Source organism: Chiloscyllium punctatum, chromosome 52 (genome assembly GCF_047496795.1).
Source record: "Chiloscyllium punctatum isolate Juve2018m chromosome 52, sChiPun1.3, whole genome shotgun sequence".
NCBI classification, from domain to species: domain Eukaryota; kingdom Metazoa; phylum Chordata; class Chondrichthyes; order Orectolobiformes; family Hemiscylliidae; genus Chiloscyllium; species Chiloscyllium punctatum.
Window position 1 is genome coordinate 16,414,602 of NC_092790.1, and position 27,486 is coordinate 16,442,087.

Here is a 27,486-nt window from a genome sequence, read left to right on the forward strand (position 1 = left end):
AACAGCTGCCGGACTGAAATGTGAAATCTGGAGATTTTTGCTGAATCTGACAGAGACCGATAAAAGAGGACAACTTTAAAACATCGTCTAAACATTGATACTGAGCCGGAAGAATGCTGTGTGCTGCTTTATCAGCAGACCGGGGTGTTATTGAAATGTGTAGTGAAAAGACAGGTTGCAGACTGCAATGTTTGGCCCGTTTTGTTTCAGCCTCTTTTCAAGGTTTAAAAAAACAACCCACTCTCAAGATCAGAAATGGACAGATACAGTTGGGCAAATTTGCGAGAGTAAATTTGCGTGGGCGGCACGGTGGCACAGTGGTTAGCACTAGACCCGTGTTCAATTCCCGCCTCAGGCGACTGACTGTGTGGAGTTTGCATGTTCTCCCCGTGTCTGCGTGGGTTTCCTCCGGATGCTCCGGTTTCCTCCCACAGTCCAAAGATGTGCAGGTCAGGTGAATTGGCCATGCTAAATTGCCCGTAGTGTAAGGTAAGGGGTAGATGTAGGGGTATGGGTGGGTTACGCTTCGGCGGGGCAGTGTGACTTGTTGGGCCGAAGGGCCTGTTTCCACACTGTAAGTAATCTAATCTAATCTAATCAAGACCGTGTGAAGTACATAGTTGTAAACTAAAAGTAAATTAACATGAGTATTAATGTTTTTAAAACTTACTCCGTTTTTTGTACTTCATTATTCAATATAGAACACACACCTTTGTTTGTAAATTGGCGGGCTTTTCAAATTGGAAAGAAGGCGGTTGATGGTTTGGCGCCGGTACTTTCCACCCTCCTCCCCGGATTGGGGAATGAGGCAGATATCTGATTGGTCCCATTATTCAGCCCCTCCTAATGTTTCAATTCCCAATCAGAAATGTCCGCTCCACCATCCCTCCCGAAGGTATAAGAGGCCGCAATGTGGGCGGAGTGTAGTATTCTCTCTGAAAGTGCTGGTGAGATTGTGATCATGTCTGGAAGAGGAAAGGGCGGTGGGAAAGGTCGCGCCAAGGCGAAGTCTCGGTCGTCCCGTGCTGGCCTGCAGTTCCCGGTGGGCCGTGTTCACAGGCTCCTGAGAAAGGGTAACTATGCTGAGCGTGTGGGTGCCGGAGCGCCGGTCTATCTGGCTGCGGTGCTGGAGTATCTGACGGCTGAAATCCTGGAGCTGGCCGGCAACGCGGCCCGGGACAACAAGAAGACCCGCATCATCCCCAGGCACCTACAGCTGGCCGTGCGCAACGACGAGGAGCTCAACAAGCTGCTGGGAGGGGTGACCATCGCTCAGGGCGGGGTGCTGCCTAATATCCAGGCCGTGCTGCTGCCCAAGAAAACTTCCGCTGCTGGATCTACTAAAAAGTAGAGTATTCTTGAATCTGACAAGCCAAAGGCTCTTTTAAGAGCCACTCACAGCATCTGTGAAAGGGGCTAAACTCGCTGTCAGATTGATTAGTTTTGTCTTAATAGGGAGAGCCCTCGCCTTTGTACCGCACATCAATGAATTCCATGCTCCATTTATTTGGATGTCCTGAGTTTAGAATGGTGGCACGAACATCCCCGATCGGGTTTGACCTCACATTACATTCATATTGCCTTTCAGTGCAGTAGGAAGAATAGTGCAGTAACAAGTCAGTACTGCACTATTAGTATCTAGTAAGGAATGGTCCCTCACCCTCTGCGCTTAATTCTCTGCTCGCTTCATATTCGGTCTTTTATCCCCTGCCTCTGGAGAGAGAAAGCGAGCAGATTGAACACCAGTGAGACATTTTTCAGCTGTAAAGGCGGGAATGGGATAAAATGAGATTGTCTGAACTTTAATTTCGTAATCGAAAAAGCAATCAACGTGTACGTGCTCATGCATTCTCCTCTGTGAAATGTTCTGCTCTTTTATACGTGAAGGCGGGCATTTTCAAATTTGAAAATAAGCCGTTGATCTCTTGGAGCCACTTTTTCTCTTTCTCTCCTGCCTCCATCTCACCACAAACCATGTTAACGCAGAGCGAGTCAATGAAGAGATGGGGATTTGCCAGAAATATCTAACCCAATACTAAGATTTGGTGTTTAAAATCACATTTCTTATTACTATATTTTCATACATTCCGCAATCCCTGAATGAAGATTCATTAGTTGCAAATTCAGTGCCAGTAGAAATGCTAACTTCTGATAAATACGAATGTCCCCTATCGCTTCCTGCTCTGGTTGAGCAACCGAACTCGTATCCCCCATGAATCAATCGAAATCCCGCCGATTGAAACACCTTAAAAGTTAATAAAGTGTACACGGATAAAATTACAGAACCACACTTTATCAGTACATTCCTATTTCATCCCGAATTACTTGCCCGAAGACAATTTGTAATCGCTGTCTGAACGGGCAGATGGAATGAACGAGCAAGATAACATGTCCCCAGCCTCCCAGAAACAAAACTGAGCCGAAGATCATGCCTCGGAAATATGAATACTGCAATGGGTTCCAAAATAAGTTTTTACAAATTACTATTCATGGCCTGGACAGCCAAGTACGCATTGATGTTATTACTGAGCTAGATAGGTATTCACCAGAAAGAGGAACGAAGGTTACGCGGAGCAGACATAAACGTAAGTTTGAGTAATATCAGCCATGATCGAATGGCAGAACAAACTGGATGGGCAGAATGGCCGTATGCTGCTGCTATGTCTTACAATTACAAATGACGACGCGATTCTTTACATGGACGGACCGGGTTGCAGAACAGTAGAGTCTCGATTGGCCGAATAGCTTCTTATCTATACTGTAGGAATACTTGGTACGGTAAAATCATTATCCACGGTAAACAGCAACAAAGTGAACCGACCACTGTGAATGTTCGCTGCCGTACCGCAAAACACGGTATTAGTACATTTTTGGAATCGAAATAATTTGAAAATCCTGATATATATGAAATAACTGGCAACATCAGTGCTCTCCCTATGCACTGCCTTCCCCGTCCTCAGAGGTAAAAACAATGACTGCAGATGCTGGAAAGCAAATACTGGATTAGTGGTGCTGGAAGAGCACAGCAGTTCAGGCAGCATCCAACGAGCGTTGGATGCTGCCTGAACTGCTGTGCTCTTCCAGCACCACTAATCCAGTATTCCCCGTCCTCAGGTCTCCGCTCTCTATCAGGGGGCTTGTGGGGCTCTGAAAAGAGCCTTTGGGTTCGCTGGAAAAGGGTCGCTTTATGATCAGCCGCCGAATCCATAGAGAGTGCGGCCCTGGCGTTTCAGAGCGTACTTCTGGATTAGAGTGATGCTGGAAAAGCTCATTCCAGCCCCAACTGTATCTGGGAATGAAACTTTTCTCCCCAAAGCTGACTTGTTCCTGAGCAGAGAAGCGCATGCGTGAGCCCTCCCCCAGCGCTGCCATTAAGGAGCATTTACTCAGTGAGTACAAGAGGTTTGTTTGAAACAGACCGCAATGGAGAGATCAGCGCCCAGGGAAGGGAGGCAACAGCAGGCTCCTTCCAGCAGCACATCGGGATGGGAGTCTGGGACACAGAGGGGGCTCCGAGACCGGGATTGATTCGGGGTGAGTTCAGGGAGAACCGGGGGCTGTTTGTAAGAGGCCGAGCGGAGCAGGAACTGGTCCCGGAACTTGGAGTGAGCGGGCTGGGGGGAAGAGAGAGGCCTTTCTCGGGCTGTGTGTGGGCCTACTGAGGGAGGCAGAGCGGGAAGAAGCTGCTGTGGGATATTCTTGTGATTTGCAATCCTCTGAACCCTGTTTTAATTTAATTCTGTTTCCCGCTGTTCCTTGAGGTTGTGTGGACCAACTGTGATACTCTAGTAAAAAGGACATACACTGGGGTCTTGGTAAAAACATTAGAAATAGCGCTGTGTTTCCTCTTTCCGACAGGTAGTTGGATATTGAACTGTGTAAGCATCCTGGTGATTAAGTACTCCCATTCATGGTGCTGGGCAGTTGTTGCTCAGTTTCTGGATCCCACTCAATTCGTATCAAGTTAAAAATCGCACAACACCAGGTTATAGTCCAACAGTTTTATTTGGAAGCACCTCATGTTGTGTGATTTTAACATTGTACACCCCAGTCCAACACCAGCATCTCTAAATCAATTGGTATTGAATCACATGAAAAACAAACACAATCCCCAGACAAGGAGCAGCTCAGGGGAATAATCGAATCAGATCTGTGGTTCTGACTAAGTTTAAAGAAAAAAAACAACACACATCCTAATGAAGGTGCAATGAATGTGACAATGATCAGTTCAATCTTGCCAGACTAGCCTCATGTTGATTTACAGGTGGTGTCCCTGTGTCTTCCTCCAGAAAAACACCTGAGGGACTAAGACACTGTAATACTTCCTCAGTTCAAAGCAAAGAGTGACCAGCTGCCTCTAACAAACAGAAGGTATGTAGCCCATTGACGTTGACACACCACTGTTGAAGATAGATAAACTGAGTCCTCATCCAAAATAGACATTCAGGAACAGCATTAAAATCTGCAATTATTAAGAGAATTTTCAAAGTTACAATGAAGATTAGGCCACATTGTTGCATCATTTCAACAACTATCTGTGAAGGAGGGGTTAAGTACAGAGATGGAGGGAAACTGTTCACCGACCGGGCAAAAGTTACCGAAGAGTCGTCGAGTCATAGAGACATATAACATGGAAACAGATCCTTCGGTCCAACTTGTCCATGCCAACGAGATATCCTAACCTAATCTTATCCCATTTGGCATCTATCTCTAAACCCTTCCTATTCATATTGTTAAAGTACAGATTTGAGATAGCCCAGGGAATCCCTTACGGACTCAGACCTATGATCCTCACTTGGTTCGTCCTGGAGCTCATATTCTTTGGTAGTCTGAAATAAAAACCTCTTACAAACAGTTTAGTTTAATTTTAGCTTTCCCCTTTATTTACCAATAGTATCACTGTTACAACGTGCCAGCTCCATAGCTCAGGGGTTAGAGCACTGGTCTTGTAAACCAGAGGTCGCGAGTTCAAATCTTGGGCGGCACAGTGGCTAGCACTGCTGCCTTACAGCGCTGGAGACCTGGGTTCAATTCCCGCCTCAGATGACTGACTGTGTGGAGATTGCACATTCTCCCCGTGTTTGCGTGGGTTTCCTCCCACAGTCCAAAGATGTGCAGGTCAGGTGAATTGGCCATACTGAATTGCCCTAGTGTTAGGTAAGGGGTAAATGTAGGGGTATGGGTGGGTTGTGCTTCGGCGGGTCGGTGTGGACTTGTTGGGCCGAAGGGCCTGTTTCCACACTGTAATGTAAAATCTAATCTAAATGCAACATTAACACCTATAAGCCAAGCTAGCTGAGGTTCTAAAACCTTAGAAAAGTAGGATACCAGCTCTTCCTTTAAGAGCCCTCGCAGGTGACTCCACTCTTCTGTCTGAAACAGGCTTCCTTTTTCCAAATGTTTACAAAAATCACTGCATGTTCTTAATTAGACAGACAGTAGAAAGGCAACAATTCGTAAGGAAGAGGAGTTAATTAACAGGTCTGTATGCACTTTACTGATCACTCCTGTCGGCCCTCAACCATCCATCAGGTGGGAAAATCAGATCCAGCCAAGTCAGTGCCTGTTGGTGAGGTAAATCCCGATCATAAAGAGGTACCGGTCTAAACTAAGTGGAAAAGGTCATAAGGTAACCTTGCATAGCTCACATGTCAGATATCATTGTTTTACAAAATGGCATCTTAGCGAGGAGGGCAAACTGACGATAAAATGGCTTTCTGACGGATTGTGTCAGAATCTCTTCAATGATCGGTTTAGAATAATTTTTAAGCTAGGAGCAGACTCCTGCTTTTTATCTTAAATACAAAATTATTCTACCTGAGGCTGAAAGATGACATTTTAAATGATTCATTAGTCTCAAATTAAACATGCTTTCTTTTCACGGTTGTGTTTCAAATTCAAAGACGACAGAAGATCTGATGAGTTAGAATTGACAGTGGGGCAGTCCTGGCATGTAAGAACACCAAGTAAGTTAAAACTTCATCAATATTACATTTTAGAGTTTGCATTTCATAATTGGCAATGGCTACTCGAAATCATTATAAATTTCCAAAATGCAAATAAATTCAAAACATTCATCTCTCTCTCCCTCTACACACACACACACACGTAATAAGAGTCCATTATAATTGATAGGACCTGACCGTGTATTAAAAAGCTTTTGACATGCTTCTGAGATGATACAAAGTTTCTGATATCGCAATGAAACACTGTCGTTTATTTCATAAGTTAACAACTGTGCATGTTATTACTGTATCCTTTTTACACAGATTCATCGATGTTAAGGCAAATATTCTTAATTGCTTTAAAGCATCCTGTTATCACTTGGTGAGAACAGATTTTTTTTTTATCTTCTGCACATCCAAGGTTCCCCCTTTTGTGGTCTGATAGATCCATGCCTGCCCTGTTTATTTTCTTGTGTTCTATAATTCAACATTACATTTACTCTAAGTATTAAAGGACAAGTTTTAAGGCTTTCTCATTATACTCACTCAGATGCTTTTTAAATGTTGTAATTTTCCCAGGTTCCACCACTTCTCCATGCGCCTTTTGATTTTATAAACTTCTATAAGGTCACTCTCCAGGGAAAACAGTTCCAGCCTGTTCAGCCTCTGCACACAGCTCAAATTCTCCAACCGGGATGAAGCATATTTACATGGAGTTTATCTGTGACTGATAAGGACAGAATTAATCCTTTACAGAATACTTGTCACATATAGAGATGACACTTAAATAATGTGAATTTCAAACAGACAATCTATGCAGGTATCTCATGTGCTACTCGCAACACGTTCTTTCTATAACCCACTGGCAATACAACTTGATAAATGTCTGCCCATTTCTCATCTGCCTGAATGGGATGTTCTCCATTTCCTCATTAAGACATCATTTTTAAGATAATGACAATCAGGGATACATTTGAATTCATTTTGTGTTTGCCTTTTGATACAATTGCTTCAAATTTTCAACTTTCTGCTGTAACTCGGTTAATTTACCTGAGCTAAAGTGTCCGCTTTGTCATCTGTTTCTGGTTTGTCTCAACTATCTGATCAAACAGGTTCTCTGCTAATTTCCCTTCAACTTTCTTATCTGTACCCTTTGATTTTTCCTGCTTCAACTGGTGACTTTGTGACCTCGTTACCACACAGTCAGGCAACATCCCAGGATGTGTGTCCTGCGGTAGTCCAGTTGCCTGAATTTCCATTTGGCTTTTCAACCACAGTCGGCACTCCCACCAGTGAGGAGAAAGTGAGGACTGCAGATGCTGGAGATCAGAGCTGAAATTGTGTTGCTGGAAAAGTGCAGCAGGTCAGGCAGCATCCAAGGAACAGGAGAATCTCCTGTTCCTTGGATGCTGCCTGACGTGCTGCGCTTTTCCAGCAACACATTTTCAACTCCCAGCAGTGAATCAGCAACATCATTAGCAAGGACAAATTGTATTCCCAGAGCTAAAAGTTTGTTCAGTACTCCTACTATGACTTCTCCCCTCTTCACTCGACACTCCAACCTCTCTTCTTACAACTGAGCATTTCTTATGTCAATGTGAATTTCCGTTACTCATACCTTTTCTGGCAATAGTCCTTCAGAGGGACATATATCCTCATCTTTTAGCATCACAGATTGAGAGGATCCTTGTATCTCTGAATATTGTTACCTCTTTACCTGCTGCTTCTGGCCTATGCCAGTAAACTTTACCTTCACAGTGTATGGATTAAGAAGATCTGGCACTTCCTCGATAAACAACCTCCGACCAGCTTGTACATTCTGGTGCAGCTTTCTCATCTCCGCAGTGCTCTCTGTTAACACTCCAACAAAATTCACTGGCTTAACCTGACTTCTGGCTTCTTGGTGCTTTTCCTCACCCATCAACACTGATTTCATGTGGCTTACTTTATTGAAAACACCAGAGATGTTTCACTTGTCTTTCCCCTTCAAGGTTTTCCTTTTTACCCTGTAGTAAATCATCCTTATGATCTTTATAGAGATCTACTTTTCCCTTTCCATGTGAGAATTTCTCTTATCCACAATTATTATCTGTCATGAATTTAAATTGATTTTGGCAGCCCAAATTTGATTTATTGATCAACTCAATCATCAGCCATTTCTGATGCCAGTCTTGCTGGTTTAACTCTCTGCTCTTACACATGAGTTCTCATTACTTCAGGAAGTGAATTTTTGAACTCCTGTCTAAGTGCCAATTTCCAAAGTTCAAACTCCCTCTTTCTTCTTATCCTCTCTTTCCTTTTCTCTCTCTTCTCCCTCTCTTCTGCTTTTAATCGTAATTCAAACTATTTTGTTTCCGTTGCCCTTTCCTTGACTTTTGCCTCTAACACGAGTGGTTTCATTTTCAATTGAATGTTAGCCATCCCTAAAGATTCTGATGGCGTTTCCAGCAAATTTAAGCGTTGAGCTATTACTCTCATTATCCCCCTTTTCCTCATGGATGGAGGCAGGTTGAGCTCCAGCTTGTCTGCTAATTCCGGCAGCTTGGCCTTAATCACTTCTTGCAAAAATCTGAAGTTCACCCCCAGAAGTCACTACTTCTACCTCAAAGAGCCATTGCTATCCCAAGCGCAGTTTCCTGATGAAGGGCTGATGCCCAAAACATTGATTCTCCTCCTCCTCAGATGCTGCCTGAGCTGCACTGCTTTTCCAGCACCACACTCTAATCTCTGATCTCCAGCATCTGCAGTCCTCACTTTTTCCAAGTACTGTTTAAACCAATTAAATTCAACACCCAGAACAAAAGACGCTAAGACTTACCACTTGCTGCCTTTGAGTCCAACAAACCAAATCCCAAATCAGAACTACAGAATAAATTCTGCAAACAGCCCCAATCTGTTATGGAAAAGGCCTGACCACCCCCAAACATTTAAAGAAAATAACCTGGACCCTAACTTTGCTAATTTTTTTAAGCAGGTGTAACAAACATATTCCAGGAGGGATGCAGTTGGTCAAACCATGTAGTTTTAAACCAAACAGTTTAATTTACAAACTTACTCAATGATACACAAACAAAAGAGAACAGAATACTAAACAACTTAAAAAATCCAAAAAAGCAACTGATTAGACCAACTTATTGATGGTGTTCCCAACATTTACAGCAATCCTCATAAATACCCATTGGCACAAGAGGTAAAATCAAACACAGGGTCTTACAGGAGAGAGAGTACCATTATGGACCGGCTTGTTTGGGCTCAGCAGCTTTTTCAACTGCCTGACTGCTTTCAGTCAATAGCCAGACAGCCAAAAACCAAATCAAACCAGAGAAAAGCTGAGCTGGGAAGACTGGGCCACTGCCTTTTCACTGTACAAGTGTTCTTTTTAAAAATGGGGAAGCCTTTTGCCTGAGACATTACCTGTTAGCTATAATCCAAATGGCCCTAAAACACATCAACGCAGACTTTTCAGAGCCTGTGTCTTTTACAGGCTGGTTAAAGGAGCAACAGCATCACAGCAGACTGCTCCAAGAAGTAATAGCCTGAGGGATACAAGGTAATGTGTTGAATTGGATCCAAAGTTGGTTCCGTAATAGGAAAGAAAGGATAATGGTCAATGGTGGCCCTTGTGAATGGAAAGCTGTTACAAGCGGTGCTCTGTATGACTCGGTGTTGGGACCTCTGCTGTTTGTTTCATACATTAATGATTTGGAGTTGCGTATGTTGGGCAAATTTGTGAAATTTGCAGACGACACAAACATTGGCCATGTAGTGGTTAGTGTGGACGATAGCTGTAAGCTCCTAACCTATACAGATGGTTGGTGGAGTGGGCAGGAAAGTGGTAGATGGGGTTTAGCTCTGATAAGTATGAGGGAATGCATTTTCGGAAGTCAGACACTAAATGGGAATAGACAATAAATGGGAATATACTTAGAGGACAGGTGAAGTGAGAGATCTTAGTATGTAAATGCACAGGTCCCTAAAGATAAAGGGGCTGTTAAGAAGGCACATGTAATGCTGTCCCTTGTTGGCAGAGGGGTAAATACGAAAATAGGGAAATAATAATGAAACTATATGAGGCACTGGTGGCTACAACAAGAGTACTGTCATTGCTCTGGGGTTAGTGTAGAGGAGATTTACTAGAATGTTGCCAGGGCTGGTGAATTGCAGCTATCAGGAGAGGTTGGGGTTGTATTCTTTTTCTGTTGTTATCTATATTCAAATTTCTTCAGAAGCAATAGAGTGTAGCCAGGTTGGGAGGAATCTATGATTATGTTGGCTGCTTTCCTGAGGCAGTGGGAAATGTAGGTGGAGTCAGTGGATGGAAAGTTGGCTTGTGTGATAGACTTACAAGAACCAGGTACCAGGGACGATCAACTCCAATGATGAGGATACTGAAAGATGTCCTGGACTCTGCTCCCTTGGAGAAGCAGAGAGGGTTGTGTTCAAAATCGCGAGCAGGGGTTGGACAGAGTCAATAGGAAGAAGCTGTTCATGTTGACAAAAGGAACAAAACTGAGAGTGAGTGGGTAGGGGACTCAGATTTATAGAAACAAAGCAATTTGGGGACGAAACATGAAGAATAAACCTTTTCACCCAGCGAGTAGTTTGGGTGTAGAGTGCACTGCCTGGAAATGTGTTGGAGGTAGGTTCAATGGGGAAGGGGAGTTGGACAGAAATGGGCTGCACAAGAGTCTGGGAAGAAAGGCACAAGGGGCTGCATTGATGTCAAGCTGTGAAGAAAGAAGTTGGTTTCAGTCAGTCCCAACATACCCACACTATCTGACCGATACATTCAATTCCAGATATCCCTGGGGAGTACAGGTATGCTTGACAAAGCCTTTGTGTTAGGTGGAGATGTGTTGGACTATGTTATCTCACTGAAAGAATGCATCACAGATTAAGGGAATCATGAAGTTCGGCGAGGAATCTCATATCACTTTGAATAGCACTGCAGACCAATGACCAGATTCTGCGTCTATGTGCAGTAAAACAACAACGGACTGGACCCACCATTTCCTGCTCCCATCCATAGTTGTTTCCGAGGAAAGTTCGATGTCAACCACATTGTTGAGGGTCTGGAGTCACATGTAGGGCCAGACGAGGTAGGGAAGGAGATTTTTCTCTCTGAAGGACACCAGTGAACCAGATGGGTTTTTGTTCTGATTTATGATATCACAGTTTCACGCTCACTGTTAGTAAGACAAAGTTAAAAAAGCTTTGGGGGACACTAGCTACTTGATGAAGGAGCAGCACTCTGAAAGATGTTACTTTCAAATAAACCTGTTGGATTATATTATGAGACTTTTAACTTTGTCCATCCCAGTCCAATACTGGCACTTCCACATCATGTTGGTAAGGGAATTGCTTGGTTTGCGGGTGATGCAAAAATAGATGGGATTGCAAATGGTGAGTATGCCATGAAAATGGAGTTAAGTGAATGGGCAAAAAAAAAGTTGAATATAACATGCAGAAATATAAGGTGATGCAGGAAGAACAGAGGAGTTGAAGATTATTTAAATAGAGAAAGACTACAGAAAGCTATGAGTCTGAGGGATTTGACCGTCCTCATCCGTGAATTACAAAAAGCTGGTGTTTAAATTCAGCAGGTGAGACCCGATCATAAGATTAAGGAGCAGAATTAGGCCCATCAGGTCTCCTCTGCCATTCGATCATGGATAATATCTTTCTCAATCCAATCTTCCTGCCTTCTACCCATAACCGTTGATGCCCTTATTAATCAGAATCTATCCATCTCTGTCTTAAACTTGATCTCCACAGTCCTCTGTCGCAGTGGGTTTCATAGACTGACCACCTTCTGGCTAAAGAAATTCCTCCTCATTTCTGTTCTAAAGGGTCGTCCGTTCAATTCAGACTGTGCCGTTAGGTCCTTGTCTCTCCTACTCGTGGAAACATCTCCATGTGCACGCTATCCAGGCCTCTCAGTATTCTGTAAGTTAATTGATCACCCCACATCCTTCTAAACTTCATCAAGTACAGACCCAGAATCCTCAACTGCATGTAATTTGACAAGTCCTTCATCTCTGGGATCATTCTTGTAAACTTCCTCTGATCCTCCTATAAGGCCAGTACATTCCTTCGATACAGGGCCTAAAACTGCTCATAATATTTCAACCGTGGTCTGACCAGATCCTTATACAGCAGCAGCAGTAGATCCTTGCTCTTGTATTCTAGCCCTCTTGAAATGAATTTTAGCATTGCATTTGACTTCGTAACTGCCAACTGAAACTGCCTATTAACCTGCAAAGAATCTTGAACAAGTACTCCCAAGCCACTTTATGCTTCAGACTTCCCTAGTCTTTCCCGAAAATCGACTGCCTCTTCTCACCAATGTGTGTAGGGAAGGCAAATGGAATGCGGCCTTTATTTCGAAGAGAGGGCAGTATAAAAGTGGGGGTGCTTCTACTAAAACTGTCCAAGTCATTAGTCAGACCATACCTGGGATAAAGGTTTGGAGATCCATATCTGAGGAATGATAAGCTGGGTATTGGAGGCAGTTCAGAGAAGGTATGATCCCAGCTACAGAGGGACTGTCTAATGAGGAACTAGTTTGGACCTGTCCAATGAAGGAGTAGGTTAGGATTGTCCTGATTAGAGTTTAGAAGAAAAGGCAACCTTATTGAAGATTCTTCAAGGGACTTGACAGGAGAGATTCAGAGAGATGTTGTGTCCCCTTGTCAGGGTGAGTCTGGGATCAGAAGAGCATTGTCTCAGAACAAAGGGGGGCACCCATTGAAAATGGAGGTGAGGAGGAATTTCTTCATGCCAAGGAGAACGAATCTATGGAATTCTTTATATCAGAGGACAGTTGAGGCTGGATCATGAAATATATTAAAGGCTGAGATTCTTAACCTGAAAGGAACATTGAGGACTATGGGGAGAAAATAAGATTTGAAGATAATTAGATCAGCCACAATCTTGTTGAACGGTGGAACAGACTTGATGGGCTGAATGACCTGGTTCTGTTCCGATAGTCGTATGGAGCCCATTCCTAGAATATATAATCTTGTGTTTCCTTTCTGACAGAGAAATGCAAAGCTATTTTGAGGCATAATACCTTCTTCTTTCCTCTTTGCTTGAACAACAGAATACACAATATCGCCAGAAGTGGAGTCACTGACATTTGAATCAAAGAACACAATTTTTAAGTTTGAAAAATAACTCGTGCAGGATTCTGGAGATCGGAGACCAATACAGAGCAGTGGAGAAACTCAGCAGGTCTGGCAGCATCTGTGAGGAGAGAGAGAACCAGTATTAATTTTTCAGATCCAGTGTGAAACTCCATCAGAACTAAGGAGGGAGAGGTGGAAAGGTATTGGAATCAATGCTCTGACCGATGAAAGCAAACATGCCAAACACCTTGGTAACCCTGTCTGCTTGTGATGTTACTTTCATAAAACTATGTAACTAAACCCCTAGGTCTCTCTGCTGATTTAAGACTACCCAAGCCCCTACTATTGAGTCTACAAGTCTTGCCCTTCTTTGTTTTACCAAAATGCTTGATTTTGCATTTTCTTTCCACTCCTCAATCCATTGACCAAATTGATTGAGGTTTCTTAGTAATCTTGCATAATCTTCCTCACTGCTGACTGGACTACCAATTTTGTTGCTATCTGCAAATGTACAGACCATGCTTCCCAAATCGTTTTCATATATATGACAAACAACAGCAGACCAAGCACCGATCCCTACTTTTATCAGCAGCTGTACAAGGAAACGTTTCCTTTGTCTCTCATGTGCTCTGGCACAAACTGACCTCTGCTGGGTTGGGAATTGGAGATGTCCTGAACTCGTTCTTTCTGATGGAGTTTGCAAACAGCAAACAGAAGCAGGAAAGTGATGAGGAGAACAGCAGCAACAGCAGAATCTCCAACCAGCAAGGCAAAAATCACAGGGGGATCTGGAACACAGACAAAGTCACTAAATTTAACATGCTCGGTGACAAAGTAGGGAACCGATTCTATTCAAATAGCAGAGCATGCTGGGAGGGCCAGATGCATAAGGGTTAGTGTACATAGAACCTCAACTGATTTTAGTCATGATAGTATAACAGTACCTGAAAGAACTTTTCACGAGGACTCGTCTACTGAGGTCCTGTGAGCTGACTTTAGAAACAGGAGACAAGAGGTCATACTGATTTGAGATTTTTTAATAGGCCTCTGCAGAGTTCCAGGGAGGTGGAAGAGAGGATTACCAAAATTATTCTGGAGAGGAGTGAAAGGAACAAAGTGGTCATTATGGGGGACTTTAACTTCCCCAATGTTGACTGGAAATGCTATAACTTTAGTATGTCGGATGGATCAGTTTTTATCCAATAGTGTACAGAAGGGTTTCCTGTCACAGTATGTCGAAGGGCCGACAAGAGGGTAGGCCACACTGGATCTGGGGTTTGGTAATGAGCCAGGCCAGGTGTTTGGTTTAGTTGTAGGTGAACATTTAGGAGAGAGTGACCATAATTCAGTTACGTTTAGTTTAGCGATGGAAAGGGATAGGTACATGCCACAGGTTCAGAGTTATTGATGGGGTATAGGCAATTATAATGCGAGTAGGCAAGAATTAGGATGCATAGAATGGGGTAGCAAAATGCAGGGGATGCAGACAATGGAAATGTGGAGCTGGCTTAAGGAACGGATATTGCGTGTCTTTGATAGGTATGTCCCTGTCAGGCAGGGAAGAAGTGATAAGGTAAGGGAACTGTGGTTTACTACAGAAATTGCATTTCTTGTTAAGCAGAAGAAGGAGGCTGATGTGTTGATGAGGTAAGATAGTTCAGGTGAGGTGATGGGGAGTTACAGATCCACTAGGAAGGATTTAAAGAGAGAGTTAAGAAGAGCAAAGAAAGGACATGAGCAGTCTTTAGCAAAAAGAATAAAGGAGAACCCTAAAGCTTTCTACAGGTACATGAGGAATAAAAGGATGACTAGCGTAGGAATAAGGCCAGTCAAAGGCAGAAGTGGGAAGTTGAGTGTGAAACCCTGTGGAGATCAGAGAGGTGCTAAACGAACATTTTTCATCGGTGTTCACTCAGAAAAAGGAGAATATTGTAGAGGACAAGAATGAGGTACGAGATATTAGATTAGAAAGGATCGAGGTTAGTTACAAACAGGTGTTAGCAATTCTAGAAGGAGTGAAAGTAGATAAGTCCCCTGGCATAGATGGGATTTATCGAATGATTCTCTGGGAAACTAGGGAGGAGATAGCAGAACCTTTGGCTTTGATATTTGAGTCATCATTGTCTACAGGTTTAGCACCAGACAACTGGATGATTGCAAAGGTTGTGCCCTTGTTCAAGAAGGGCAGTAGAGGTGACCCAGGTAATTATAGACCAATGAGCCTTGCATCTGTTGTCAGAAAGGTTTTGGATAGGATTATAAGAGATAGGATTTATAATCATCTAGCAAGCAACAATTTGATTTCAGATAGTCAACATGGTTTCGTCAAGGGCAGGTTGTGTCTCACAAACCTCATTGATTTTTTTTGAGAAGGTGACCAAGCATGTAGATGAGGGTGGGGCAGTTGATGTGATATTCATGGACTTCAGTAAAACCTTTGATAAGGTTCCACATGGTAGGCTGTTGGAGAAAGTGCAGAGGCACAGGATTGAGGGCAGTTTAGCAGTTTGGATTAGAAACTGGCTTTCTGAAAGAAGGCAGCGAGTGGTAGTTGATGGAAAATATTCAGCCTGGAGTCCGATTACTAGTGGTGTGCCACAAGGATCTGTTTTGGGACCACTGCCATTTGTGAATTTTTATAAATGACTTAGACGCAGGCATAGGTGGATGGATTAGTAAATTTGCAGATGGCACTAAAGTCGGTAGAGTAGTGGACAGTTGGAAGAATGTTACAGATTGCAGGTGCACTTGGATAAACTGTAGAATTGGGCTGAGAGGTGGCAAATGGATTTCAGTGCAACTAAATGTGAGGTGATTTACTTTGGGAAGAATAACAGGAAGGCACAGTACTGGGTCAATAGAAATATTCGCAGTAGTGTGGATGTACAGAGGGATCTTGGAGTCCATGTACATAGATCCCTGAAAGTTGCCACCCAGGTTGATAGTGCTGTTAAGAAGACATACAGCATTTTAGACTTCATTGGTAGAGGGATTGAGTTCCAGAGCCGCAATATCATGCTGCAACCATACAAAATGCTAATGCGACCACATTTGGAATATTGTGTACAGTTCTGGTCGCCATATTTCAGGAAGGATATGGAAGCATTGGGAAAGGAGCCGAGGAGATTTACCAGGATGCTGCCTGGTCTGGAGGAAAGGTCTTATGAGGAACAGCTGAGAGGCTTGGGTCTGTTCTTGTTGGCAAGAAGAAAGCTAAGAGGGGCATTGATAGAGACACACCAAATGATCAGAGGATAGATAAGGTAGACAGTGAAATTCTTTTTACGAGGATGATGATGCCAGCTTGTACGAGGGGGCATAACTATAAATTTAAGGGTGATAAATTTAAGACAGATGTCAGAGGCAGGTTCTTTACTCAGTGGTAAGGGTGTGGAATGCCCTACCTGCTGATGTAGTCAACTCAGCCAATGTAACTAAGCCACATTAGGGAGATTTCAACAATCCTTGGATAAGCACATGTATGATGATGGAATAGTGTAGGGGGATGAGCTGAGAATAGTTCACAGGTCAACCCAACACTGAGAGCTGAAGGGCCTGTTCTGCGCTATATTGTTCTATGTTCTATATCCGACCCAATTTAGGATGTGGCCCAGTGTGACATCTAACCTAGTTTAGGATGAGGCCCAACTAAGGATGAAGTCCAGTTGAGGTGAGGCCAAATTTACAAAGCGGCCCACTTTACATTTGGGCTAAGTTTACAATCTGAACAAAGTGTGTGGGAGGTTCCCCTTACAGTGAAGCCCAGTTTAGGGTGTTGCCTAGTTTGGGATGTGGCCCAGTTTAGGGTGAGGCTCACTTAGGGATGTGACTGAGTTTAGGGTGAGGCCCAGTTTGGAATGTGGCCCAGTTTAGGGTGCGGCTCTCGAAGGGATTTGGCTGAGTTTAGGGTGAGGCCCAGTTTGGAATTTGGCCCAGTTTAGCGTGAGGCTGAGTTTGGAATTTGGCCCAGTTTAGCGTGAGGCCCACTTTGGGATGTGATCTAGTTTAGTTTGAGGCCCAGTCTCAGATGTGACTCAGTTTAGGTTGACACCCACCTTTGAATGTGGCCCAGTTTAGAGTGAATCTAAATATGGGATGTGTCCAAACTATAATTAATGCAATTTGTGATGTGGCCCAGTGTAGGGTGAGGCCTAGTTGAGGATGTGGCACAGTTTAGGGTGCTGTCCAGTTGGGGCTGTGGCCCAGTTTAGATTGAGGCCCAATTTTAGATGTGTTACAGTTTAGGATGAGCCCCGGTTTGGGATGTGGCCCAGTTTAGAATGAGACCCACTTTGGGATGTGGCCAATTGTAAGTGTGTGGCCCAATTTGGGATGTGGCCCAGTTTAGGTTGAAGCACAGTTTGTGATGTGCCTCTGTTTAGGGTGAGGACCAGTTTGTGAGGTGACTCAGTTTACGCTGAGGACCAGTTTCGGATGTGGCCCACTTTAGAGTGAGGCTCAATTTGGGATGTGACCCAGTTTAGGCTGAGTCCCAGTTCAGGATGAGGCCCAGTTTAAGATGAGGTCCAGTTTAAGATGAGGTCCAGTTTAGTATGAGGCCTGGTTTGGGATGAGACACACTCTTGGATGAGGCCCACTTTAAGTTGTGGCATGGTTTATAGTGAGTCCCAATTTAGGATGGGCCCAGTCTCCGATGAGGCTCAATTTTGGATGATACCCAGCTTCGTATGAGGTGCAATTTAGGATGAGGCCCAGTGTAATATCTTGCCCAATTTAGGATGAGGCCAAGTGTGACATCTGGCCCTGTTTAGATTTAGGCACAATGTCGGATGAGGTCAAGTTTACGAATGGGTGCACTTTACAGTTGGGACAAAATTACAATCTGAAAAAAAAATTCTGTGAGGCTCACCTTACAGTTAGGCCCAGGTTGGGTTGTGGCTCAATTTATGTTGATGCCCAGTTTAGGATCTAGCCTAGTTCAGGGTGAAGCCCAGTTTGGTATCTGGCCCAGTTCAAGGTGAGATCCAGTTTGAGCTGTGGTCTAGTTTAGGTTGAGGCCCAGTTTAGAGTGAGGCCCCATTTTGGGATGTGGCCCAGTTTAGGTTGAGGCCTGGTTTGGAATGGGGCTCAGTTTAGAGTGAGAATCCAGTACGAGAGGTGACCCAGTTTAGGGTGAGGCCAACTTTGGGATGCGGACTAGTTTAGTGTGTGGCCCAGTTTAGAGTGAGATACAGTTTGGGATGTGACCTAGCTTAGGCCGATGCTGAATGTTTAGTGTGGTCTAGTTTAGTGTGAGACCTAGTCTCGGGTGAGACCCAGTTTGGGATGAGGCTCAGTTTCGTGTGAGGCCCAGGATAGAATGTGTCCCAGTCTATAATGAAGCTCAGTTTGTGATATGGCCCAGTTTAGGGTGAGGCCCAGATTGAATGTGGCCCAGTTTAAGATAAGACCTCATTAAGATAAGACCTCATTTGGGATATGGCCCAGTTTAGGGTGAGTCTAGATTAGAGTGGTGCTGGAAAAGCACAGGTCAAACAGCATCTGAGGGGCAGGATGATGAAAGCCCTTCATCATCGTTCCTGATGAAGGGCTTTTACCCAACCGTCTATTTTCCTGATCCTCGGATGCTGCCTGACCTCCTGTGTTTTTCCAGCAACACTAATCTAGACTCTAATCTTCAGCATCTGAGTCCTGAATTTCACCCATTTTAGGGTGAAGCCCAGTTTGGGATGTGGCCCATTTTAGGCTGAGTCCCAGTTCAGGATGAGGCCCAGTTTATAGAGGTGCAATTTGGATGTGGCCCAGTTTAGGGTGAGGCCTAGTTTGGGATTTGGCCCAGTTTAGGTTGAAGCCCAGTTTTGTATATGGTACATTTTAGGGTGAGACTCAGTTTGGGATGTGGCCCAGTTTTGGGTGAGGCCCATTTTGTGATGTGGCCTACGGTAGTGTCATACCCAATTTGGGATGAAGCTCAGTTTAGTTTGAGGCATAGTTTGTCATGTGACTAAGCTGAGGGTGAGGCCTAGTTTGAGATGTGGCCTAGTTTAGTGTGAGGCCCAATTTGTGATGAGGTCCAGTTTAGGGTGAGGACCAGTTTAGTATGAAGCTTGGTTTATGATGAGACCCACTTTTGGATGAGGCCCAGGTTAAGTTGTGACAAGGTTTATAGGGAGTCCCAATTTAGGATGGGCCCAGTCTCTAGTGAGGCACAATTTAGATTGACACCCAATGTAGAATGAGGCGTGGTTTAGGAGGAGGCCCAGTGTAATATTTTGGATGATACAGATGTTATCAACAAAACGGGTCAAGACGCAGGGAAGGTACCTGCCCCACAGTCATCCAATTTACGTGGATGGAGTTTTACTTGCTGGCTATGGTCGCTGTACGGATGGATATCGTGTGGGATGTACTGATAATCCTTGGTCTCATCCTGGGAATATACATTGTTGTCCACTTATGCATGAAATGGACAGTACATTGCTTTTCAATTAAGCCAAAGAGGAATCTGATTAATCGACCCATGTCTCCCCCTCTACCTCATGTCCAAACTTCCATGCTGAAATCCAGTATTTTTCAGCTCTGCTCCTCCATACGATGACTCGCCAGAGGAGGCACTTGACTTATTAAGAATACAAATTGACTGAATGGACTAAGTATACTGGTATAAGCCAAGTAGTTGTCATGAAATAACAAAACAAGGGAATGAGAAAGTCTATAGCCTTACTACCTGTCTTTAAACATTTAGACTAAAATATAATGCTGAATTATAGAACACATTTATTGCACGAGAAAATAGACAGGCAGGAAGGCTCAGAAAAAGGGGGGGTCTCAGGGAATGCAGAAGATAGCAACATCTGGGCTCACCAAATGATAACAGGATGCTGTAAGGCAATTAAGAACATTTGCCTTAGCATCAGTGAATCTGTGTGAACAGGACACCAAGTGATAACATTCACAACCGTTCCCTTGTGAAATTAATGAGTGTTTGATTCTGACCCTGAAACAGAACTCTGTACTATCGAAAGATTTGTAATTAACGGCAGGATGCTGCCAATTAGAATGGATTTTATTAACCCTTGCAAGCAGGGCAGACAGAGAGAAAAAAATCTTTGCTGACTTGAGAGTTCAAAAGGACACTAGAGGGAGAGGCCATTTTTAGTGCTGAGGCTATTGGAGCCTGTAGAAAATTAACACTTAGTGCTTATCTGCTATGGATTGAATTTAACTGCATTTTGGGTCTCTATGATGCTATTGAGTAGCCATTACCAGTTATTCAATACAAACTCTGCAAGTGGTAATATTAATGAAGCTTTAACTAACTTGCTGTTCTTGCAGACCACTCTACAGACCTTACAGACTGCCCCAAATATCAATTTTAACTAGTCAGATCTTATGTCTTATTTGAATTTGAATCTCAATCTTGCCAACAGTGTTTAATTCGAGACTAATTATTCATTTTAAATACAACCTTCCAGTAACATTTCAGCCTCAGGTACAGAATGATTCTGTGCTTAAGATATAAAGCAGGAATCTGCTCCTAGCTTAAAATTATTCTAAACCTAACATTGAAGAGATTCTGATAAAATGGCTTCCTGACAGATTGTATGGTCAAAAATTTGCCTTCTTTGCTCAGCAGCCATTTCGTACAACAATGATGTCAGGCATGCGAGCTGTGCAAGGTTACCTTATGACATCTCCCACTTAATTTAGACTGGTACTTCTTTATAGGAACTTATTTCGCAAGCAGATGTTTAACTCAGCTAGGTATGTTTTTTTCTATCTGATGGATAGTTCAAGGCCTGTAGGAGTGATCAGTCAAGCACACACAGATCTGTCAATTAATTTTACTTTCTTACGAATTATTGTCTTTCACTGTTATCTGTCTAATTAAGAACATGCAATGTTTTTGTAAACTTTTGGATAAAAGCAGACACTTTGTGACAGTACATTGGAATAGCCTGCTGGGGCACTTGGAGATGGTACCCCACTCTCCTAGGTTATTAGAACTCGTTAGTTTAGCTTATAGGTATCAGTGTTATGTTGTAACAGTGATGCTATTAGTGAATAAAGGGGATGACTAAAATTAAACTAAACTGTGCATAAGAGGTTTTTATTCCAGACTTCCAAAGAGTACGATCTCCAGGATGAACCAAGAGACAGGCTTTACAGGTCTGAGTCCACAAGGGATTCCCTAGGCTGTCTCAAATCTGTACATTAACATAACCACCCGAAGCCGGGAGGAAGAACACCCGGTGCAACAGAGATATAAGACCATAAGACATAGGAGTGGAAGTAAGGCCATTCGGCCCATCGAGTCCACTCCGCCATTCAATCATGGCTGATGCGCATTTCAGCTCCACTTACCAGCATTCTCCTATCTGTCAGGGTCCCAGCTCTTTCCTCTCTCGCCTCCCCTAGCAACCTGGGATAAATCCCATCCGGTCCTGGGGATTTGTCCACCTTAATAACCTGTAGTCTACCCAACATATCTTCCTACTGATTTCAACATGATCCAGAGTAATCAAGCTTCTACCTCTAATCTCAATAGTCATCATGTTCCTGTCCTCAGTGAACACTGTTACAAAGTTATGATTCAGAATCTCCCCCATTTTTTCAGTTTTGATTCACGGCCTTCCTTCCTTATCCTTTAGTGGACCAATCCTTTCTCTCGTTACCCACTTGCTTATTATATAAGAATAAAAGGCTTTGGGATTCTCCATACTTCTGTTCGCTGAAGCAATGTCATGACCCTTTTTTCGCCCGCTTGATTCCTCGTTTAAGACTGGTCCAACTCTCCTGATATTCCTCCAGGGCCCGTTCTGTTCTTACCTGCCTGGGCCTTATGTATGCTTCCCTTTTCCTCATGGCTAGTTGTACAATTTCTCCTGTCATCCATGGTTCACGATTCTTGTTTTCCCTATCCCTTGCTTTCAACGGGACGTGCCTATCCTGCACTATCTTCAACCTATCTTTGAAAGCCTCCCACACATCAAATCTGGACTTCCTGTCAAATAGCTGTGTCCAATCCCCATTTCACAGCTCCTGCCTTATTTTGAGATAATTGGCCTTGGCCCAGTTTAGTACACTTCCCTTAGGGCCACTCTTATCTTTGTCTAAGAGTATACAAAAACTTACAGAATTGTGGTCACTGTTCCCAAAGGAATCCCACTGCAACTTCTACCACCTAGTCTGGCTCATTCCCCAACACCAGGTTCAATATGGCCCCTTCCCTCATTGGACTATTGACATACTGCACTAGAAAACTGTCCTGGATGCTTCTTACAAATTCTGCCCCATCCAGACCTCTGGCACTAAGTGTATCCCAGTCAATATTGGGAAAATTAAACACAGGTGAGGTGCCAGAGGACTGCAGGGTTGCTCATGTTGTCCCCCTGTACAAGAAGGGTAGTAGGGATATTCTGAGTAACTACACACCAGTGTCAGTGGTGGGAAAGTTGCTGAAGAAGGTACTGAAGGATAAAATCTATTTATATTTGGAAAAGAATGGGCTGATCGGTGATAGGCAACATGATTTTGTGCAGGAGAGTTCGTGCCTTATCAACTTAATAGAGTTCTTTGAGGACGTGACCAACTTGTTAGATGAAGGAAAAGCTGTACATGTCATACACATGGACTTTAGTAAGGCGTTTGATAAGGTTCCAAGGTACATTAATGGAGAAAGTGAAGTCACATGGTGTGCAGGGTGTTCTAGCCAGGTGGAAAAAGAACTGGTTGAGCAGGAGACAGGAACAGGAGACAGAGTAGTACTGGAAGGGAGTTTCTTGAAAAGGAGAAAGGTGACCAGTGGTGTTCCACAGGTATCAGTGCCGAAGCCACTAATCAGCAAGCTTGCAGATGACACAAAGATTGGTGGAGTAGCAGAAAGCATAGGGGACTATCAAAGAATACAAGAGAATATAGATCAACTGGACAGTTGGGTGGCAAAGTGGCAGATGGAGTTCAATCCAGGTAAATGTGAGGTGATGCATTTTGGGAAGTCTAATTCTAGAGCGAATTATACAGTAAATGGAAGAGTCTTGGGAAAAGTTGATGAGCAGACAGGTCTGGGAGTTCAGGTTCATTGTACCCTGAAGGTTGCTGCACAGGTGGGTAGAGTGGTCAAGAAGGCATACGGTATGTTTGCCTTCATTGGATGGGGTATTGAGTATAAGAGCTGGCAAGTCATGTTAAAAATCTACAAGACGTTGGTTCGGCCACATTTAGAGTACTGTGTCCAGTTCTGGTCGCCACATTACCAAAAGGATGTGGACGCATTGGATAGGGTGCAGAGAAAGTTTACAAAGATGTTGCCTGATATGGAAGGTGCTAGCTATGAAGAGAAGCTGAGTAGGTTAGGATTGTTTTCATTAGAAACTAGAAGATTGAGGGGGGACCTGATTGAGGTCTACAAAATCATGAAGGGTATAGACAGGGAAGATTGAGGTAAGTTTTTCCCAGGGTGACGTGTTCAAGGTGAGAGATGAAAAGTTTAAGGTGGATATACGCGACAATTACTCAACACAGAGTGGTAGGTGCCTAAAACACACTGCCAGCAGAGGCAGGCAGGTAGCTTCATGTAAGATGCCTCTGGACAGATGTCTGAGTAGGTGGGGAGCAGAGGATACAGATGCTGTGGAATTGACTGACAGGTTTAGACAGTGGATTTGGATCAGCTCAGGCTTGGAGGGCCAAAGGGCCTGTTCCTGGGCTGTAAATTTTCTTTGTTCTTTATTAAATTTACCTTCCTAACCGCCAACTGAACCTGCCTGTTAACCTGAAGAGAATCCTGAACTCGGACTCCCAAGTCCCTCTGTGCTTCAGATTTCCGAAACCTTTCCCCATTTAGGAAACAGTCTCTGTCTCTATTCTTCTAATCCCATTGTATACCCTCCCACACTGTCATCCATCTGCCAACCGGACCTTAATAGGATCCTGAGCTCGGACTCACCCCCGAGGACCTTGTTTGTGCTTCAGGTCTGGCAGCATCTGTCCAGAGACAGACAGAGAGAAAGCGGAGTCAACGTTTCGAGTCCGGGGCAGCCGTCCTTCGGGAGAGTGGCCTTTGGTCTTGATGTGCCGCCGCACAGTTTCTTGTTCACTCCCACCTCTCTGTCTGTGTGTGTATTTGTCATTATTATTGAGTTTGGTGAGTCCCGGAGCCGGCCCTGTTGTTTCTCTCTCCTGAAAGGGTTGTCCCTTTAAAGAGTCTTTCCCCTGAAGCAGCTGCTAACGGTCACTTGGGGCACGAGGCGGCCGTTAACCGCCATCTCGCGCGGGGCCTGAGGGGGCGGGGCCTGAAGCTAAAATGGCGCCGGAGCCACGCGGGAAGGAAAAGCGCCGAGGGAGAGCGGACTGTGTCAACATGTCCCGTTCCTGAGGGTCAGGATGGTGGTTATTGGGGGGTGGAGGGGGACAGGAGAGATTCCCCCCTCCCAGTGAGGTATCTTGTACAAACCGCGAGGTCTCTCCCCGTCTCCCTTCTCTGTGCATCTATCTCTCTCTGTAACTGACTGTCCATGACTTGCTTTAACTCTCTATTTTGATTAACTCTGATCTTGTGTTTCTCTTTGACTCTCTATCACTATGTTTCTTTATAACTCTATGTCCCTCTGTATGTCTGTGTCTCTCTCTCTGTTTTCCCTGCCTCTCTATGACCCTCTCAGTTACTCTGTAACTCTCTCTGACTGTATGGTGAGAGTTGTGTTTGTTGCTGAACACAAGAACAACTCCTGCCTTAGAAAAGTGCCTAACAGTTTGGTTTAATCACAGGCATCCCTGTGTCAGTCCTAGAGCTGAATGCCCACCTGGGAATGAGGTAGGGGAGGGAGACAGTACCTCATTAAACCGCTCCATTCAACCCCAATTCAATATATTTTCTACAAGGTTGGTGAGGAGATTTACTGGGAATACTCCAACCACTGCAGAACCGTACACACAATCATCAATATCAGCAAAAGTCAAGAGGGCAATTAGCACCGTGCTGTTTCTAACCAACAGGCAGGGTCTCTCCTGAACAGTAAATTTACCACCATTCCAGTGATCAGTGAGTTATTAAGCAACTCTATACAAATTGACATTATCAGAGCAATGTGATAGCACTGGGGGAGCATGCAGAGGGAAGTTTACCAGGATGTTTCCTTGGATACTGGAGAGTTTCAGTGATGGAGAGAGAGATTGGACAGACTGTAGTTGTTTTCCCAAGAGCAGAGGAGATTGAGAGTGTGGTGACATGATTGACATGTATAAAATGAAGAGGGGTGAAGATAGGGTAGAGTGGAAGAAACTTTTCCCCCTTTGATGGAGGGATCAATGACTGGGGGAGGGGCATACACTGAAAGTAAGGGGCAGGAAGCTTAGAGAGAGATGTGGGGGCAAACTTTTCACCCAGAGGGTGGTGGGGAATCTGGAACTCACTGCCTGGAAGGGTGAGAGAGGCAGAAATCCTCATCACGGTGAAGGAGGACTTAGATGTGCACTTGTGATGCCAAGGCCTAGAGTCAAATTAAGTGGTCCTTGAAGATTCACTTGTACTTCCTGCAGAAATATGAGCTTGGGTAAAATGAATAGCCAAGGTCTTTTCCCCAGGGCAGGGGAGTCCAAACTAGAGGGCATCAGTTTAAGGTGAGAGGGGAAAGATTTATAAGTGACCAGAGGGGTATGTCTTCACACAGATGGTGGTGCATATTTGGAATGAGCTGCCGGAGGAAGTGGTACAAGTGGGTACAATAACAACCTTTAAAAGAGATTCGGAAAGATACATGGATAGGAAAAGTTTAGAACGGATATGGGCCAAAGGCAAAGAAATGGGACTAGTTTCGAGAGACCTGGTCACTATGGACGCATTGGGCAGATGGGTCTATTTCCATGCTGTATGACCCTATTACTGGGAAAATTGTATAAGAGAATAGAGAGTTGGTTGCTTTTGACTGATATGGATTCAGTCGGCTGAAGATCTGTGCTGTAGACCTCTGATACTACAATTACTTGTTAAGCAATCCATTGGAGAAATGTAGAAGCTTAGACAATATGAGCTGGGGGAGACTGAGGGTAACACCAAAGATGTTCATAGTAGTGTAGGGTTGCGGACAGTGATGGTAACCCACAGGATGTTGACAGTGAGGTGGGGGTGGGGACAGTAACAGTAACCCTCAGGATGTTGATACTGGGGATGGGGACAGTGATGGTAACCCTCAGGAAGTTGATATTGGGAAGAGGGTGGGGACAGTAACGGTAACCTTCAGGATGTTGATAGTGCAGTGGGGTGGGGACAGTGATGGTACCACCACTGAACATCGAGAGGCAATGGTTGGATGATTTGGCCATCCATACTTAACACAAATCTTTTGAAATGTAGGTTTTACAACATAGGGAGACTTTGCAATGGTGTGAAATCTCACTTGTTTTATTTCTCCTTTCCATCAATTATTAACCTGTCATCTGTGGGAAAAAAAGAGACAAATTCAGCATTCGATCTTTCATTTCCTCTTTGTTTTGTTCCAATTCCTGTTGCTGGGGTTTTCCTTACCCCCAGAGCCAATAAAATAGAGATCCTGATTGGGAGTCGTCTCATTCCAGAGTGTGTACTGAGCCGAGGTACTGGACCCCACTTTCAATGGTACTTTCAACAGAAAGCCTAAAACAATGCCAGTGGGAATTACAACTCTAGCTCAGACAGGACAGAGCTGACCATTGAATCTTTCCAGTCCCAGCACCAAGGCCGATAATAGTGTCTCTTGATCAACAGGGATCCTGTGGAATGATATTTAATGTGGCCAGTAATTCCATTGACCTCACTGTGCCAGGTAATCCATTCTTCATCCATGATCTGTGCTCATTCTTCACTGGGGTGCAGCTGAAGACTTGACATGAACACTCTTAAAATATTGCCTCAGACACTCAGCAGGTCTAGCAGCATCTGTGGGGGGAGGGTAGAGAGACAGACAAACAGAGTTAATATTGCAGGTTATAAACACAAAGTGCTGGAAAAACTCAGCAGGTCTGGCAGCAGCTGTGTGGGGAGATAGTGAGTGTGTAACATACTTGCTCAGATAAGGGAGACCTTCACAGTGAGACAATTCAAATCTGGGAGCAAGAATGGCTTGCGACAATTGGACAGGGTGCGACCACACCCTGAAGAACTGTGTGTGCAGTTTGGGGTCTCCTTATTATAGAACATAGAACAGCACAGCACAGAACAGGCCATTCAGACCATGATGTTGTGCCGACCACTGATCCTCATGTATGCACCCTTAAATTTCTGTGACCATATGCATGTCCAGGAGTCTCTTAAATGCCCCCAATGACCCTGCCTCCACAACTGCTGCAGGCAATGCTTTCCATGCTCTCTCAACTCTGTGTAAAGAACCTACCTCTAACATCCCCTCTATACTTTCCTCCAACCAGCTTAAAACTATGACTCCTTGTGTTAGTCATTTCTGCCCTGGGAAATAGTC

The 27,486-nt window shown here is 44.1% G+C and overlaps 1 protein-coding gene across 8 annotated transcripts in view; it reads left to right on the forward strand.

Moving 5' to 3' along the window:
* The first annotated feature begins 961 nt into the window (after positions 1-961).
* The window catches only part of LOC140470704 (histone H2A-like), a 149,458-nt gene continuing 122,933 nt past the window's right edge, over positions 962-27,486 (forward strand). For 7 of the 8 annotated variants that reach the window (XM_072566728.1, XM_072566724.1, XM_072566730.1 and 4 more), the window contains exon 1: positions 962-1,347. In XM_072566728.1, the coding sequence (XP_072422829.1) occupies positions 962-1,347 (386 nt within the window). Of the gene's footprint in view, positions 1,348-3,373; positions 3,535-27,486 lie in introns of those variants that run through there. The other variant, XR_011956625.1, reaches the window with a different exon arrangement.